Here is a 19724-nt window from a genome sequence, read left to right on the forward strand (position 1 = left end):
TCCGGGCCTGCCATGGCTTCCTTATAGCTATTAGGTTCATCAAGATTTATTAGTGTACCATCACTAATATACGTGTCCCCTTCGGTAGTAATATGAAAACCATAAAAATAGGGATGAACTCTAACTCTATCGGAAAGTCTAAGAGGTAAGGACTCGTTAATCGGTTCAACCGGAGTTTCCTCCTCGGGTTAAGTGCCAGCGGTAGAAGTTCCTTCATCTATCGACTCTTGAATCTCTTCAAGCTCGATTTGCCTCCCACTGTCTCCTTGGCCTATGAGTTCTCGCTCTCGGAAAACTCCTCTCCTCGCAACAAAGACAACATTGTCCTGCGGTCTATAGAAGAGATATCCAAAGGATGTTTGCGGGTAGCCGATGAAAATACATCGCTCACTTCGAGGTTCGAGCTTGTTGTGAGTATCTCGTCTTACGAAAGCCTCGCAACCCCAAACCTTGATATGTGCCAACGAGGGAGCTTTCCCTGTCCACATCTTGTGAGGTGTTTTGGCAACCTTCTTAGTAGGGACTCGGTTAAGGATATGGGCGACAGTATCTAAGGCATCCCCCAAAAAGAGATAGGTAGTGAAGCACGACTCATCATAGAGCGAACCATATCCAATAAGGTTCGATTACGCCTTTCTGCCACACCATTCAACTGCGGTGTCCTAGGAGGCGTCAATTGCGAAACTATTCCACACTCCTTGAGATAATTGTGGAATTCAAGACTTAGGTACTCTCCTCCTCGATCGGATCGAAGCATCTTGATTTTCCTACCCAATTGATTCTCCACTTCATTCTTGAACTCTTTGAACTTTTCAAAGGTTTCTGACTTTTGCTTGATTAAATAGATATACCCATATCTACTATAATCATCGGTAAAAGTCACGTAGAAGCGGTTCCCATCCTTCGTGGTTGATCTAAACGGTCCACATACATCGGTATGTATTAAGTCCAATAGACCCTCACCCCTTTCACACGTACTCGTGAAGGGTGACTTGGTCATCTTTCCAAGTAAACAAGACTCACATGTGTCATCTTCCCTAAGGTTGAATGACTCCAACACTCCATCCTTTTGGAGTTGGGCTATGCGTTTCTTGTTGACATGTCCAAGACGACAATGCCACAAGGATGCTTTATCCATACTAGTGGAAGAATCTATGTTCAAAACATCATTTCCTAAGTTATCAACAATCATAACAGTTTCATAAATTCCATTACATGGTATAGCTTCAAAGTAAAAGACACCATTTAGATAAGCCAAAATAGAACCATTCTCATTATTAAAAGAAAATCTAAAACCTTGTCTATATAAACCATGAAATGAAATGATGTTTCTAGCCATTTCTGGCGAATAGCAACAATTGTTCAAATCTAAACATAAATTATTCCTAAGAACTAAAGAATACACTCCAATCTTGGTCACAGGCGACGATCTTCTGTTCCCCATGATTAGATTGATCCTTCCTTGCTCCACATCCCTACTTCTTCTTAGTCCCTGCACATTAGAACAAATGTGGTAACCACAACCGGTATCAAGAACCCAAGAAATAGCATGATTAGAATCGTTAGATTTAATTGTGTATATACCTGCGAAAGATGGCTTGATCTTTCCTTCCTTGATGGCTTGCAGGTACTTTGGGCAGCTTCTCTTCCAATGTCCTATCTTGTGGCAGTGGTGGCACTCTGCCTCCTTAGGGTTAGGGCAGGGTTTAGCGGGATCAACTTTAGTCCCACTAGAAGAGGCACCATCTCGGGCTTTAACCTTGCGATAGTTCTTAGACGAAGCCTTCCTCTTCTTTCCCTTTCCTTGACCAATAGCCAAGACAGGAGCAGCGGGTGGATTGGGAGTTGGTGCAACAGACTTGTCTTTGAAGTTGCTCTCAGCGACCCTCAAGAGACCTTGGAGTTTACTTAGGGTGACCTCCTCTTTGTTCATGTGGTAGGTCTTCCTAAATTGATTGTACATTGGAGGTAAAGAGTAAAGCACCATGTCGATCGCCAAGTCTTCTCCAAAGTCAACATTTAACTTGCGAAGGCGGTCGACATACCTTTGCATCCTTTGCAGGTGCACGGTAAGAGATTCTCCATAACCCATCTTAGCGGAAATCATGTTAGTGAAAATCTCATAACGCTCTTGTCTCACGTTCTGGTGGTATCTCTCCAATAAGTCTTGATGCATCTCGTACGGGTACATGTCCTCATAGGACTTTTGGAATTCGGAGTTCATGGTGGCTATCATGATGCAATGTACCTTCGTTGCATCTCGCTCATGAGTTTCAAAAGCGGTAATTTCAGCCGGAGTAGCGATTTCAGGGTTGATCTTCTCGAGCTTCTCATCGAGGACATACTCCTTATCCTCATAGTGAGCAATGGTGCGAATGTATCTTATCCATTCGCTAAAGTTCGTTCCATCGAAGGTGACCTTTTGGCAAAGGCTCATCAACGTGAAAGAACTAGCAGCAGCGTTGTTTGCGTTCGACATCTACAAAAAGAAAAAAAGGACAAAGATAGATTAGAATAAGAATCCCTAATTATCACCCAATAAGAAAAATTAGGGCTAGGATCCAACAACAACATTTACATATTAGAAGAGGGATGCCGTAATCTAACATGCAAATAAATTGAAGGTAAGTGAATGATGATTCACTAATTCTCCATCATAAAAACTAACTATAAGTCCTAAATGTATTGAGAATTCCTAGGTTCGGATGAGATTCATTGAAACTATTCAATGACATGTTTAAATCTCGATATGCCCCTCTTGTTTGTGACTGGGATACTGAGGATCACAAAGCGGGTGTGAATTACCATGCAAATTCACATGGTGCCTTCATTTTAACGATCACCTATTCGATGTGCCGGTAAACCACACATGCTCCATCGAACTATGATAAACAATGAATCACCCTTTGCCACCTTTTCTTAGAACCAATTAGTGTGCCGATAAACCACACACGATCCACTAACTTCTTAGCAAGGGTGCAAAGTATAATTTCATGGGATTGCATCAATTCACTTTTCCTAAAGTAACTAAGATTGGGAAATTTTAAAAATGTGTAGTTACTTTGTATTACTTATTATACTTTTAATGAGAGGATGAGGTTGCCCTATCCTACCCGTTCGGCTAACGACCCTCCACCGATCAAGCAAGCGGTGGGTGTGAGTGTACACCCATTAAGCGCCATTTTATAGGCCGCAACCTTATACCCACCTTATAGATCGGCTTCGTGAATGAGGCCTACTAACGGTAAGACTAGCATTTTAGTTATATATATATATATACATATATATATATATATGTATATATATATATATATATATATATATATATATATATATATATAGATATATATTATTCTTGTAATATTATATTAGTATAGGGTTGTATTTTAAACCTTTTAAAATCTAGGGTTTGAAATTTAAGTTGTCTAAATTAAAACTTTTAATCACAAAATATAAATTTCAAAACTTGAGGAAAAGTTTTAAACATTTAAAACATGGAGGATCAAATAACAAATAATTTCAATTAAAAATTAATTTCCTAATTATCTATATTTGATTTATTCAAGATTTCTTTCAAGATAATTACCAAAATAATCAAAATAATTAATTAATTATCATATAAGGAAATTAAATATTTTATTAGTCGATAAATATCTTTAATTAGATCAAGATAATAGTCATATATATCAAAAAATCGGATTAGGGTTGATCTAATATGATTAAGGTAAGTTTCCATAAGATAATCATGGAGAAATCCCGAATCTGGCCATTCCTGACGCTTGGACTCGCCGAGTGCACTAATGGACTCGCCGAGTCAGGCCAACTCGCCGAGTCCATGACTCAGAAACACAAAAATCGAATTTTGCAGTTTAGTTTCAGACAATTAAGCAACAATTTAATGAAAACCAAGCTAGGCTCTGATACCACTGATGGGTTTTAGCCATAAGAACTTTCCTATGTGCGCATGCAAAACCCTAATGCTTGGATCTAGGCTTTCTAATTAAACATGATTTGAATCCAAGACTTCTAATGACTATTTAGGAATAAGAACAATGTTAAAACAGATCTAGAATCATACCTTTGAATTCCTTGTTGATCTTGTTGTCTTGGAGCTTCTAGAGTCACAATTGTCACTCCTTTAATGGCTTACAAACACCAAATAGCAAGGAGGATGATTTGGGAGAGAGGAGAGGGGAGGAAATCGGCCAGGGATTCTCTACTTTAGGTGAATTGCCGATTTTCTTATGCCATAGGGTCTATTTATACTTGTAGACTCCTTAAGGGTTACAACCTAAACCCTAATTGGATAATCTTCTCTTAAAGCTATCCAAATCCATTCCTTAGATAACCCCTTGGACGATTTGAAGTTATCCCTAGCTTCTAGAATCCGTCCAATGCATATCAATATGGATTTACTGTCTAAAGTTTAACTATCAAACAATTGACAGTTTATACCCTTTTATTTAATTAATCTCTTTAAGTCACCAAATTAATTCCAATTAATTCTTTGACTTATATTAATCAAATAACAATATTATTATTCTTTATATTATTCTCATAATATATTAATAATATTTACTCTCTCTTAATAAATCATCCTATCAAGTTGCTATGGTGAAGGCAACCCAAAAGGACCATGCACAACCGGGTCAAATACTTGCCTAATATAGTTGCAGCCTTAGACATTATTCCAACAGAACACGTGTAGAAGCATCCCTCAATATCAGAAATCCATCTCATCGCAACGATCAGATCCTGCGTCCCATCAAACTCTGGTGGCTTTGTGTTGCTGAACTCTCAAAACAACAACGAGTCACCTCCCCGAGGCCTGGCAGCAGCCACAGCTGCAGTAGCTGCAGCAGCCGCAACCTCAGTCACCGCTGTGTACCGCTCATCAAAAGTTTCAAGCAATGTGGTCTTGATAAACCCAAACATCTCCGGAATCTCGGCTCGGATCGCCGCTGCCACATCATTGTGGATCATCTGACGAAGCTCCTCGTCACTCACGCCGCTCGTCTCAGGTCTGTGGTGTGTCCCAACCATGATGTCTCTGAAATACAACATAATAATATCATAGACTTGCTCGAGCATACTCGCACTCGATAACTCTACCCTACTTTTTCCCTAGTACCCTAAGGATTCTTACTTAGAGTGCACACTGCTTTGGCGTCTTCAGTAGTACGGGCCCTATACTACCATCCACACTGCATCAGTATTCACACTAAGTCCTCCTCCTTGGATCCCAGATCGCAAGTGCTCTACATCTCGCTGGCATATGCTACCCCTCGGTAAACCTCTCATAGCTCCTCATTGCTATCTACTCGCTCTCAAGCATCTCATAGCAGTAGAAATCTTCCTAGGCTAAGGCATCACAAATCAAGCCACTCTAGTCCTAATATGAATACCTAGCCTACTCTAGCATGCATAGCATAACACATAATATCTCATAACACATAATGTAAGGGTATTTTGGGAAATCACCGTTCAGGCGTTGGCTGATCGTACACACTGCTCCATTATGCCTTTCTCAAAATCCTTTACTCTCTTAGAAAAATTGTTTATTTTATGAAAAATTTTCTCAAATCCTCAGTTTGAGTTCAGATACACCCGAAGATGCACCCGAATCCCTCAAACCAAGGCTCTGATACCAACTTGTAACAAGGTAAATTTTCAAAACAAATTTTCATTTTTAAATCATATTTTCAATAATAAAAAACAATATGAAACAAACTGTATCCAATGTCATCATAACAAAAAAATCCCAGAATCTCAAAACATAATCTCTATGAGTGTGTACGAATCATGTCGACACCTTCCCGTGATCCTCACTAGTACCTGAAATACATAACATAGCAACTGTAAGCATAAATGCTTAGTGAGTTCCCCAAAATACCAAATACAACACATACGCCTTTCCAGGCCGTAACTCTGTGGGACCTTCCGGTCCAAGTATCTCATGGGACTTCCGTCCCGAATCCCGGTAGACCTTCCGGTCCTACCCATATCGACCTTCCGGTCCGTAACCTCCTGACCTTCCGGTCTATATCATCTTGACCTTCAAGTCCTTACCATACATAACCTACATAGCACATACATATAACATAACCACATATAGTATATACATCTCATAGCATACAAGACCTTCCGGTCACACATAGGTACCCTTCCAGGTACAATATAGTGAGAAGACTCACCTCAATGAAGTCGGATAAACTCTCGTGCTCAACGTCCTGACCTAGCCTCCTCCTATCATTCAAATAACATCCCGGATCAATACTCTCTCATAGTCTCATCTCTAAAGATTGGGTAGAAGGCCACTCTACCCCTCCTGAGTCTCACTTGAATCAGTCTTGACCAGAACCCTAAGGTCAACGAAAGTCAACGGTCAAACTTTGACCCGACTCGTCGAGTGCAAATGGGCGACTCGGCGAGTCCATGCGGGTCCTCTGAATCCTTCTAGCCTCTCATGGCACGTCGAGTTATCCTTCCACTCGACGGGTTCCTCCTTTCACGAATCCCGGGGCAACCTCGATTCGACTCGTCGAGTCCATTTATGAACTCGACGAGTCGCTCCCATGTTCATACTCAAATGACCATCTAAGGTCAGATTGCTTCTCTAATCTATAGATCTGACCTTCTCAAGCATGATAATCACGTAAAGGTCGAATCTTGGCACACATGCAACACACCCTAAGCTTTTTTTTTGGTGAAATAGCCTCTAAAATGGCCTCCTAGGCTCATAACTCAAAAGTTATGGCATAAAGCAGAGTGGTAAGGACTCTCTGTACCTCTTAAGGTCCAGATCTATGAACCATTTCGCCTTGGGACCTCACATACTCCAGATTCAAGTAAAAGAGGCATAAAGAAAACCCTAGATTCCACTAGAATCATTATAAACATGAGAATGGCACATATTGTTACCTCCAACAGCTTCCTCTGATCAAATAGAAGTGGATCTAAGATCCTCAACCCGCTTAACTTGTTATACCTCCTTCCTTCTTGCTAAAACACACAAGAAACGGTGAATTAGCCTTCCTCTTGCACCACAAACGATCTCTCTGCTCTCTAGGGTTTCTCAGGGGTGAAGTGGCCGCAAATAGAGGCCATAAAGGCCTTTAAATAGGGCACATACCCCAAGAATTAGGGTTTCAATCCACAGCACGGACTCGTCGAGTCCACCCTTTCTGACTCATCGAGTCTGTTCATTAATCCAGTCAGCACACGTGTTCATTAATCCAGTCAGCACACACGATCCTATTTGACGAATCTATGCCTCAACTCGTCGAGTCCCTCTCTTTTATTCAAAAGAATAAATGATCAAACATAATACCTAGAAATCTGGATGTTACAAATAGTGGCAGATGACTTTAATCCATCACACACCCTACCGATTTCTGAAGTTGAAATTGCATCTGGATTAATCCAACACTTCTTTGGGACCTCCAAAATGAATTCATTTCGACCTGATAAATGCTACACAAGAAGATGCACAAAAAATAAGATAAGGTCAAAAAAAATTCCCCAATTCACTAAGTTCTTGACTGGCAAAAGAATGAATTACCCAAAGGAGAAGCTCTAAGTACTGGAGAATTCAACGGTGATTATGTAACGTCTGGTATTTATAAGGTATATTATATATATATATATATATATATATATATATATAATGGGTTAATGAATTAATTTGGCTTGGGCCTGGACTATTGGGCCTTATGTTGGGCTTATGAGTGCGCTGCATACTCACACGTGATGGATGTGGATACCATGCGCGTACGCACTGCGTTCCATAAGGAACGCGCAACGTATGCATGCTATCCCCAAAACCCTAAATTTCAGGGTTAAACCATATATAATTAACATTATGCCCTAAGTTTAGCCACCCTCTCACCCTTAAGAAGATCCCACGAAACCGTAAACCCTTATTTATGTGTTTTGAGCTTAAAAGACCCTTTTAGAGTGCATTTTGGTGTTTTGAAGAAAGGTGGCCATTGTTGAAGCATCATCAAAGGAGAAAAGGCTTATAGATCTAGAACCTTGTCAACATTTGGCCTTCATATAAGGCATAAAGCTTTGAACTTGATGCTTATTTTATTAGATCTATTGAAGTCTGGGTTTATGGACCTTTTTGGTCCCAATGGTGGAGTCCCTTGAGTCCATGTCGTTTTTGGAACTTAGAGTTGCTACTCTTAGTGTTACTTTGGACCTAGAACCAGAAGGTTGCCATATGTGGGGACGAAATCCACCCATGCATGAGTTAAGTTCATTTTCATGAAAGTCTATTTCTATTTCCAGAGATTGGAACTTTTGGGGGGCATGCAAAGTCACAAAGTCTGTGACTTTATAGTTCTAGAGGTCCTAACTGGCTTGGATCTACGTTTTGGGTGGTATGGCTTAAGCATTAAGTGCTTAATGGAGTCCTTTTGGACTATGGCCGCAAACACATTGCGTAAGGTCCAGGAACGCCCCGCGTTCTGACTAGAACCCACGATTTGTACCAATGAGGAACACCCAACGTTCCACAATGGAACGCCTTGCGTTCGATCCGACAGTGGGCCTCTTTGGGCCATTTTCTTAGACTTTACTACTATGGGCCTTAGTGGAACATCATTTTGGGCTTTATTGGATTATGTCTTATTTTGGGTCTAGGGTAAGGCCTATTAGAAGGGTTGGGCCCAATTTAGAAAACTGGGCTAATGGTGGGCCATTAGTGGGCTTGGGAAGTCTACCTAGTATTGGGCCTTTCATGTTATGGTTTTGGGATTTAGGCATGGACCAAATTAGATCACGGGTAAAATGGTCATTTTACCCTAAGAAGGATTATTGGGTTTTTACCAAGTGTTATTTTGTACTGATAGCTCGGGGAGTCGTCGGAGCAGCCGTTAGAGATTTCGTACTGTTAGATTCAACATTCAGGTGAGTTACCTTCATGTATGAGTGGGTCGAAGGCACCAATTCTGGCTCATTAGTAGTTGTTTATAGTAGAGATGATTGTCTTTGTGATAATTGTTTGGTATGCCACTATCTGTTATATTTTATGTGTTTATTTGTTACAATATTATGTGGTAGTGGTAGGGGTGAAATAAACCCAGTATCCGGTTGAAATAGACCGAAGGGGAGGCCAGCACCCAGAAATGCTCGGCAGTATCCGGTTGAAATAGACCGAAGGGGGAGGCTAGCACCTAGATATGCTCGACAATATCCGGTTGAAATAGACCGAAGGGGAGGCCAACACCCGGATATGCTCGACAGTATCTGGTTGAAATAGACCGAAGGGGAGGCCGCCACCTAGATATGCTTGGCAATGTATTTGTTGTATGGTATATGGTATGATGGGGGAACTCACTACGCTTTGTGCTTACGGTTTTCAATTTTGGTTTCAGGTACTTCTTCTTCAAAAGGAAAGGACCCGACATGATTAAAGCGTATCAAACCATGATTTCCGCATATGAGATCTTTGGGAGTTATACTTTGATGTTATTTTATTATGACATGTTTTGACTATTGATATATTGGTTTTTGATATGGGTTGACACTATGGATGTTTTCAGACTTTTGGTTTTATAATTAGTTAATTAAAAATGAAATTTTTGGCCTTAAATTTTGGGATGTTACAAATTATTTTGCCGATTTCAAGGTGAAGGGTCATGTAGATGCTCTGCTGCAATGATTGATTTTAAACTAGATATAGTAAGAAATTAGAACACATCAAAGGATTAGGGGGGGGGGGTCAATTTCATTCATTGCCAAAAACCTAAGAGTTCTGAGAGAAATTATGAGAGGTGAACCATTGGTCTGGTTTTTAGGGTAACAAATAAGGATGTAGGTTGTTGGTGGCGACGGGGGAGGAGAAGATAGTTTCGACGAAGGTCACAAATATGGAGCAAGGAAGAAGGATAGGGTAAGAAGACATCATCGTGAATGACCAGTGGCTGTGTCTAGGGTTATAGAGAATGAGGAGGGAGAAAATGGATCTATGCGATTTTATGAAAGATAAGGGAGATCTAGAGGAGAGAGTGCATAAGCTGGGTACTTGAAAATTTTAGAATTTTAGAGGATTTCTTTTTCCCCTTTAAAAAGGCGCGTTTGAGTTAAAAATTATAAAGCGACATTTCTAGATGACACATATTTAAGGTAAGAGCCCTCTGTGTTTGTAACTTTTTTTATTTGACACTAATTTTAGGGCACACACAAATGTGTGTCCTCTATTCTACAAATTTTGGAAATATGACATTATTTTGAGGACACCCACAAAATGCGGATCGTAAATCAGTGTGTGTCACTGTTCGCGTGTCATTGAAGGGCCGTTTTCTTGTAGTGTGAATTCAAATCGATAGGTCTTAATTTTTTTCATTGATACTCAATATATAGGTCTAGATTGTTTATCACATCTATCTTGTTCTTATTTTCTTGTTCTTGTTTCTTAAGCTCCGTTGCATTCTTATAATCAAAAAATTCAAAAAGAAGTTAAGCCTTCATACACGAATCAATGTCACCTTTATCGCTGCACCTCCATATCAAAAAAATCACTATTTTCTTGATTTATTCATATGGGAAGCAACATTCATGAATAAGGGAAGAATGGAAAAAAAGAGTGTTGAAAAATGTAGATGTTACAAGCTTATAAGTAGTGATTGATAAAAGTGAAATGACCAAGTTGCCATGGCCTAGGATGCATGTGATTTCACTTAACGACTCAAATGTACATGGTGAGCCAGAATGACAATCAATAAAAAGTTTTCAAACCGTTAGGACTATCCTTGAAGACAAAAATAATTACAGACGAAACTTGATATTTTGGGATACCACTAGGACCATTTATGAAATTTGTCCGAATTCAACTTTTCTACAGTTAAGAAACCAAAATATATGCATAGTGATTGTATTGCTCAAACCTTGTCTCCAATAACAAATAATTTGATCAATATGTACAAAGAATATCGAATCCTAAATGATTTTGATGTAAAAGTTCATGTACCGCATCAATTCCCAAATTAAAAGCTATAGCTCTGAGATAATATAATGTCTTCTCAAACCCATGCCTTCGGTAATGGCGTAGATATCTAAGTATCTTTGTATTCGTATTCAACTTCTAATTGATATTAAAAATATATTTAACAAACCTAATTTTTATTTTTTATAAAACATGAATTTAATTACTAGTATACAACTATGCTTATAATTAATGTTTTTTTTTCCTGAGTTTTTAGTAACTTGGTATTAAAGGAGATCTTCCAGCAAAGGCCTATTAGAGGTTTCATACGACCACAATGCTTAGAGCATCTCCTACTCACTCTTATTTTCTATTTTTCCCCATTCCTCTCCAACCCTATGCCATTTATTCCCTCATTTTGGGAGAAATCAATACTATAACACAAAATATGGTGTTATACTATCAAATTTTCCTAAAATGGGGATGAACTTTGAGTTGTCGGTTTTTATCCCTCTTTTTATATATTTATATATTTCTAGTTTACTTTTATGTACTAATTATAATTTAAATTTAATATTTACTAATTTTAATATTTTGTAATATATTAAATTATATTAACTAATTATAAATATAAAGTTTGTTTTTTGTTTATCAAAATCATATAAAAATTTAAATTTATATTAAAAATTTAAAACATGATAATGTATTTTACAAAAGCTTATGATTAAGTGTCATAAATATAATCTTATTTATTTTGTATTATTATAATGAAAAAAATATAGATTATATATTTGTTAAAATTAACTTAATAGAAAGAGTTGTTTGACAATCTATATAAGTTGGGATAAATGAATATACCATGAATATATTTTTTTTCCCAGTAAAAATGGGTAAAAAATAGTGTAGGGTTGGAGATGAAACACTATTTACCTTATTTTTTTACTCTATTTCTTGGGGGGGGGGGGGGGGGGGGGGAATAGAAGCGAGTTGGAGATGGTCTTACACACTTGGCTGCTAGTGAACCCGGCATATAAATAAGTTTTAAAATAGTAAATTGCATCGAATGAATAGTTATCTTGATTAAACACATGCTATTACATACTTATAAAAAACCCAACAACTCATCAATTTATTCATTGTTCACAATGTTCAAGATCTGTAATGCTTAAAAATATCAACATCAATGTTCGTGTTTTTTTCGAAGATGGAAAAATTGAAATTTAGAAGACTATAATATAAGTTTGTAAAAATACAAGTCAAAATTACATCAATATCATATGAATCTCGATACCATGACCTTGAAAAAGTCATACTTTTATTCATTTTCACAAGTGAATTTACTTCCATGAAGATGACAAAGTTGGGATACTTTGCTCATTCCTAAAGAAATTGCTAGGATCAACCGTCGTCTTCACCATCGTTAGCCTCTTATAATTCATCTCTTTGAAATACTTGTGCCCATAAACCATTCCTTCAGCGTAAGCATTCTTGCCATGGCTATTGACACCAATGTCTAAATCCATGTAGTTCAGAAATGCTTCGCTGGGGTTCTTAGAAACAAACGGAGTCATATAATCATACATCACCCTTGTGAAGCTCAAGTACCGACTGACTGCTTCAACGCCAAGTTCATCCCAGTTTACTTCGTTTTGGATATTCGCTATATTCCCTGATCGATGGTGGAAAAGGCTTTGCAAATTCGGAAATTTCACTCATTCTTCCACCATAAGGGTTGAAAGCCAACATTTGGTTTTCGAGTTCTTACATTTTTTTTACGTAATCAGATTTGCTCTTGAATGGGTTAAGTCTTTGAGGTGTACGGCTTAGAAGAGCAGTGGTCGGAGTACCAATGAGGAAGTTTGTGTAGAAAAGCGCAGACTCGATCCAACTCATTTCAATATAGTCTGAAATTTCTACACCTAATTCTATGAAATCCTTGTTCAGGAGGGTAACAAGAGCTATAGAGTTTTCGAGGTACATTGTTGGAAACAAATCACGTATCGTCTTTTCGCCATTTGTGTTGTTTATCACGTTGAAGGTCATTCTAGGAAGGATGACTTATATGCCTACGATATGTGTATGAGAATTGCATGCTAGTTTAGCGCTAAGGATCTAGGAAGATGCCTTATATGCTTGGTGTATGTGCTTATTGAACTGCATGATAGTATTGATTAGTCAGCGAAATGATGATCTGATTAGGATATGCTTGGTCCTGGTTACTCAATGCTCGAATGCTGCTTACTTTGTTTTTTTAGGAGTTCTAGTTATCTTTAACTAACTAGCAAATGAATACGCTAAGTTACATATTATGAGGACTACATAATTTCAGAAGGTTAGGTTTAGCCCTATTTCACAGCTTTTGTTTGAGTCTAACCGTTGTAGGGAGAGAACTCTTATTCGAAGAATTATCTGGTCTTAGTAATATGTAATGGTATTCGCAAGCTAGTTAGGGAGAGATAGTAGGGACTTCTTGTTGGATAAGGTGTCCAAGTCCATAACAATAATCGATATGTACTTGACCCGAAAATAGCATGATCCATTTGGGTTGCATTTCACCGGAACAATTTGATAGTATGGACTTTTGAAAAGAAGTTATTTATGATTTATTAATATATTATAAGTTGTAATATATGAATGTGAAATTATATTATTTAATTAGTATTGGTCAGGAATTAATTTTGAATTAATTCAGTGATCAAAAGAGACTAGTTAAATATACGGGAACTGATTTGGCAAATCAATGATTCTTATAGTGTCGGCCAATGGTTATTTAGGATGGGCTATAAGTCCATGGAGGTTTAACCCATGGATCCTAAGTAATATGAAAGGTCATGTCCATTAGGGTTTACATGGACGTAACCCTAGACTTTACCACACCATAAAAGAAGCCCCTTAGCTCCTAAAATCGACACTAGTTGTTCTAGGAGATCATAAGAGCCGATTTTGTTGCAAGTCACTCTCTCTTAAGTCCTCCATTGTTGGTGGTATTTTTTAAATCATTTGAGGCAACACACTTGGGGTGGTAGACTCTTAAAGGTCCAAGTTAACAAGCTACAAGAAGAGGTAAGTCATCTAACTAGTTTTTTGTTATTCAAGTACCCATTCTTTGTATGCTAGTTAGGATAATGCTTTGGAAAATCAAATTGCATGTATAATTAGAGAAAACATAGATCCAAAGCATTTAGGGTTGCATGTGCACCATAAGGTTGTTAGAGTGCTCAAAATCCATCACTTCTTATGTAGCTGATGGCGGAGAGTGGGTCATAGATTACCCTAGGGCGAGCCTAGGATGAGATTACTGTGGAGAGCAGTAATAGTGAAAGGGACTTGGTCAAGTCAAGGCATTCCTGGAGGAAGGTATGGATAGATTTGGATGGTAGTATGGGCCCGTGCTACTAAAAGCAGAGGATCCATACTCGAGTCAAGGAGAACTGAGATTAAATCGGGGAACTTGTAGTGTGCGTGAGGTCTCTCGATGTTATGTATGACCCTGACGATTGTGTGTTTTGTTTCAGAATGGTGGTGACATGTCACGGAGTAGGTGGTTCAGGGCCTGGGTCAGGTTCGGGTACGGGTTCCAAGCCAATTGATGATGGATTGTGAGAGTTCATTGCATCCGAGATTACGAGAGGCATCCTTAAGGTGACCTCGGTGATTTTCGGGTCGATCAAGGTAGGTATCATTGAGCTGATGGAGGATCGTCTTAGGGCATTCATGAGTGACATGGCACCTGTCCAGTCAGGGACTAGCACACTCTCCTTCAAGGATTTCAGCGGATACGGTGCACCATATTTCTACATGTTGAAAGACCGGATTGTGGCGAGACGTTGGATCGCATATATTGAGTCTACACAGATGACGAGCTTCTCCCTAAAGGGTCGAAGGTCAGATTTGCTGCTAGTTATTTGACGGAGCGAGCAAGGGACTGGTGGGAGGCGGTTAGTGATACATTGGGAGCCCCAACCATTGAGACCATGATTTGGATCGATTTTGTGTCCAGGTTTCGGGCGGAGTTTGCGCCAGCCGTGGGGATTCAACAGCTAGGTAGAGAGTTTTTGGATATGAGACAGACTATTGAGATGGTGGTAGAGATTACCGCCAAGTTCCGGAATAGGGCCTTGTTGGTTCCTTAGTACGCTGGTGATGAGGAGATGAAGAAAACCCGGTACCATGATATGCTGAGAGCTGATATTCAGAAATATGTCAGTTATTCGTCGTGCACGACTTTGGATGATATGATAGCCAGGGCATGGGAGAAGGAGATTGATATAGAGCACATTAGGAAGAGGAAGGCAGAGGCTGGGCATACGACTGGGGTTTCGGTAAAGAAATCCAAGGGATTCGACTCAAGGTCGAAGGCCCAGTAGGGCCGGGGCCGCTGTAGGAAATGCGGTAAGTCGCATGAGGGAGGTTGCAGGGTAGGGGGATCAGACAACTATAGGTGCGGCAAGACTGGGCACTTCAGCAAGGATTGTACTGCTCCTACCCCCACTATTCAGACATCAGACATGATTTTTTTTTCACTGCAACCAGCAAGGCCATATAATGGCCAACTGCTCGAGATTGGTATTAGGAGCGTCATTGGCAGAGCCAACTCCAATGGCCCTACATATCATAGATGGCCGACAGGGCAAGCCATATGCTCATGTGGTGAGGAGCCGAGCCTTCCAGCTGACCGCCGAGGAGGCACGTGTCGCACCGGATGTGGTGATAGGTATGTTTTTTCTCCTTATCTTTTATTATATTTCAGTTTTGATATTTATGTTTCATGTATTCTGTTTTAGGATCGTTTCATGTGAAAGGTATCCCAATGTTGGTGTTATTTGACTCGGGAGCTACCCGATCTTTCGTTTCTCTTGCACTCATCAACAGGTTTGCCGAGTCTACGAGCATGTTGGATTGTCCTTGGGAGGTCGAGATTGCGGACGATCGATCCATATGGGTTTCAGAGGTTATAGAGATTGTGTCCTGAAGATGTTTGATGGGCGTTAGCTCGTGGATTTGATTCCCATTCCTTTTCTTGGGAACAAGGTCATCATAGGCATGGATTGTTTGAGCCCTAATGGGGCGGTGATCGACTGTGAGCAGCAGTTGGTTCGGTTCAGGACCCCAAGTGGGGGAGAGCTGGTGATTCAAGGAGAGAGACCACCGTGTGGACTGGTCATGTTTTCAACCGTGAAAGCCAGACGCTACCTTCATTAGGGTTGTACATGTTTTGTCGCCTATGTTATGGATACCCGGGATGAGGGTAAGGCGACCGTGAGCGATGTGCTAGTTGTGCGGCAGTACCTGGATGTATTCCCGGAGGATTTGCCTAGGATACCTCCAGAGAGACAAGTGGAGTTTAGGATTGACCTCGTTCTGGGTGCAGCTCCGATAGCCAATGCACCGTATCGGTTGGCTGCTCCTGAGATGCAGGAGTTATCTACACAATTGCAGGAGCTGTTAAACATGAGATATATCAGGCCGAGCAGTTCACCTTGAGGAGCCCCGATTCTGTTTGTGAAGAAGAAGGACGGGTCTAATCAGATATTTATAGACTACTGGGAGTTGAATAAGGTAACAGTGAAGAGCTATTACCCATTCCCGAGGATTGGCGATCTCTTCAACCAGCTTCACGGAGCATCTTGGTTTTCTAAGATCGATATGCGTTCGGGCTATTATTAGATGAGATTCAGAGAGGAGGATGTACAAAAGACTACTTTTTGAACTCGCTATGGCCATTATGAGTTCGTGGTGATGCCATTTGGGCTCACTGATGCTCCTGCCGCATTCATGGATCTCATGAACCGTGTATACAGACCGATGCTGGATCAGTCTGTGATAGTCTTTATTGATGATATCTTGGTTTATTCCAAGACACAAGAGCAACACGAGGAGTACTTGAGGGAGGTGTTGGAGACACTGAGGAGGGTGAGAAACTTTTTGCAAAGTTCTCCAAATGCGGGTTTTGGTTGCGCGAGTTTCTGGGGAACCTTGTCAACCAGAATGGTATACTGGTCGATCCGGCCAAGGTGGAGGCCGTGATGAGATGGGAGGTTCTGAGGTCTCCATTCGAGATTCAGAGCTTCCTCGGTTTAGAAGGCTATTTTCGGAGATTCATTCAGGACGTTGAGGATTTCGTAGTGTATTGTGACATGTCTATCTCGGGTTTGGGCGTAGTGTTGATGTAGAAAGGGCACGTTATCGCTTATGCCTCTAGGCAGTTGAAGCCTCACGAGACGAATTACCCGACGCACAACCTGGAGTTGGGGGCGGTTGTTTTTGCCATCAATATTTGGCGATACTACCTCTATTGGTCTGTTGTACCATTTACATGGATCACATGAGTTCTATGTACTTGATGGACCAACCAAATCTGAACACCAGACAATGACGGTGGTTGGACGTGGTGAAGGATTATGATTACGAGATCATATACCACCTAGAGAAGGCCAATGTTGTGGCTGATGCTCTTAGTCGCAAGGCATTCACGGCCCCGATCAGAGACATCTACCTGAGGATAATAGTAGTGACTCCGCTTTTAGAGAGGATTTGGGAGGCTCAACAGAAGACTATGAAGGAGGACCATTGGAAGCGTGAGCGTATTGTGGGTCAGATTTCCTCCTTCGACTATGATAGCCGCAGGATATTGACACTCCATCGTAGAGTGTGGGTTCCATACTCGGGCGGTGTGTGTCAATTCCTGATGGAGGAGGCGCATAAATCTAGATTTTCCATCCATCCTAGGGCGATGAAGATGTATAGAGATCTTCGTCCTGATTACTGGCGGCCCTGTATGAAGCGGGATGTAGCATGGTACGTCGAGATATGCTTGACCCTTAGGAAGGTTAAGGCCGAACACCAAAGAACTCATGGTAAGACGCAGTCGTTGGATATCCCTGTGTGGAAATGGGAGGATATTAACATGAACTTCATTACGAAGTTGCCTCGAACGGCGCGTGGATTTGACGCGATATGGGTCATCGTGGATCAATTGACCAAGAGCGCCCATTTCATACCGATTCAGGAGAGTATTTCGGCCGAGAAGCTAGCAGACATTTACATCAAGGAGGAAGTAGCTCAGCATGGGGTGTCGGTTTCGGTGATTTTAGACAAAGATGTGCGGTTCACTTCCAAATTCTGGAAGAAATTTCATGACGAATTGGGTACTCGTCTGCACTTCAACACGACCTTTCACCCGCAGACAGATGGTCAGAGCGAGTGGACCATCCAGACCTTGGAAGATATGTTGCCGGTGCGCGTTCTAGACTTTGGTGGTAGTTGGGATACCTACCTTCCCTTGGCAGAGTTTTCCTATAATAATAGCTACCATGCCAGCATCGACCGTCCTCCCTTCGAGATGCTATACGGGAGGAAGTGTAGGAGCTCGATATGTTAAGGTGAGGTTGATTAGAGGGTCATGGGGAGTACCAAAGTGGTACTCAAGATGACAGAGAAGATCCAGCAGGTCCGGAGTAGACTCCAAATGAACCAGAGTCGAGACAAGAGCTACGTCGATAGGACCTTGAGTTTCAGGTCGGGGATATGGTCCTTCTGAAGGTGTCACCTTGGAAAGGTGTCATCCGCTTTAGAAAACGGGGCAAGTTGGACCCTAGGTATATCGAACCTTTCAGGGTGATGGCTCGGCTAGGCAAAGTAGCATATCGGCTGGACCTCTCGGAGGAGCTTATACATATCGACAACACTTTTCATGTTTCGCAGCTGCGGAAGTGCATAGCTGACGATACCATTTATTCCTCCATTTTGGTAGAAATGAATAGTAAAACATCAAATACGATGTTATAATATTCATTTCTCCCAAAATGGGGATGAACTTTGAGTTATCGGTTTTAATCCCTCTTTTTTATATAATTATAATTATAATTATAATTATAATTATAATTATAATTTAAATGAATAATTATAATTTAAATGTAATATTTAGTACTATAATATTTTGTTATATTTAATTAATTATAAATATAAATTTTGTTTTTTGTGTATCAAATTCATATTAAACTTTAAATATATATTGAAATTTTAAAACACGATAACATAGTTTATAAAAGATTATAATTAAGTGTTATAAATATAATCTTATTTATTTTATATTATTGTAATGATAAAATATAAATTATATATTGTTAAAACCAAATTAATAGAAAGAGTGTGTTTGACAATCTATATAAGTTGAAGAATGAAATATACTATATATATATATATATATATATATATATATATATATATATATATATATATATATATATATATATATAGAGAGAGAGAGAGAGAGAGAGAGAGAGAGATAGAGAGAGAGAGAGAGAGAGAAAGAGAGAGAGAGAGAGAGTTAGGTTCAAATGTTTTCACTATCTATTGTGTGCATGTATGATTGATTCTGGACCAATCATTTTAGTTATTTTAAAAAAGTAATTAATACATATTAAATACTGAATATATAATTAATATCAATTATATCTTCAACATGTAATATGTATTAATTACTTTTTTAAAATAACTAAAATGATTGGTTCAGAATCAATTATACATGCACACAATAGATAGTGAAAACAAAATTATATATATATATATATATATATATATATATATATATATATATATATATATATATATATATATATATATATATTTATATATATATGGAGGTAAAAATAAAGTAAAAGTTAGATTAAGATTGGAAATGAAAGATTGTTTACCCTATCTTTTTACTCCATTTTTGGGGAGAGAATGAAAATGGGTTGAAGATGGCCTAATACACTTGGGGCGACATATAAATAAGGTTTATAATAATAAA

The 19724-nt window shown here is 39.5% G+C and overlaps 1 protein-coding gene across 1 annotated transcript; it reads right to left on the reverse strand.

Moving 5' to 3' along the window:
• Positions 1-12267: 12267 nt before the first annotated feature.
• On the reverse strand, positions 12268-12973 carry LOC111908942 (berberine bridge enzyme-like 10). Its single transcript, XM_023904729.1, has 2 exons — positions 12696-12973; positions 12268-12619 (listed from the first exon to the last, which is right to left on the reverse strand). Exons 1-2 carry the CDS (start codon positions 12971-12973, stop codon positions 12268-12270), a joined length of 630 nt encoding a protein of 209 aa, XP_023760497.1.
• Positions 12974-19724: the final 6751 nt, after the last annotated feature.

Source organism: Lactuca sativa, chromosome 3, assembly GCF_002870075.4.
Source record: "Lactuca sativa cultivar Salinas chromosome 3, Lsat_Salinas_v11, whole genome shotgun sequence".
Classification (NCBI taxonomy): Eukaryota; Viridiplantae; Streptophyta; class Magnoliopsida; order Asterales; family Asteraceae; genus Lactuca; species Lactuca sativa.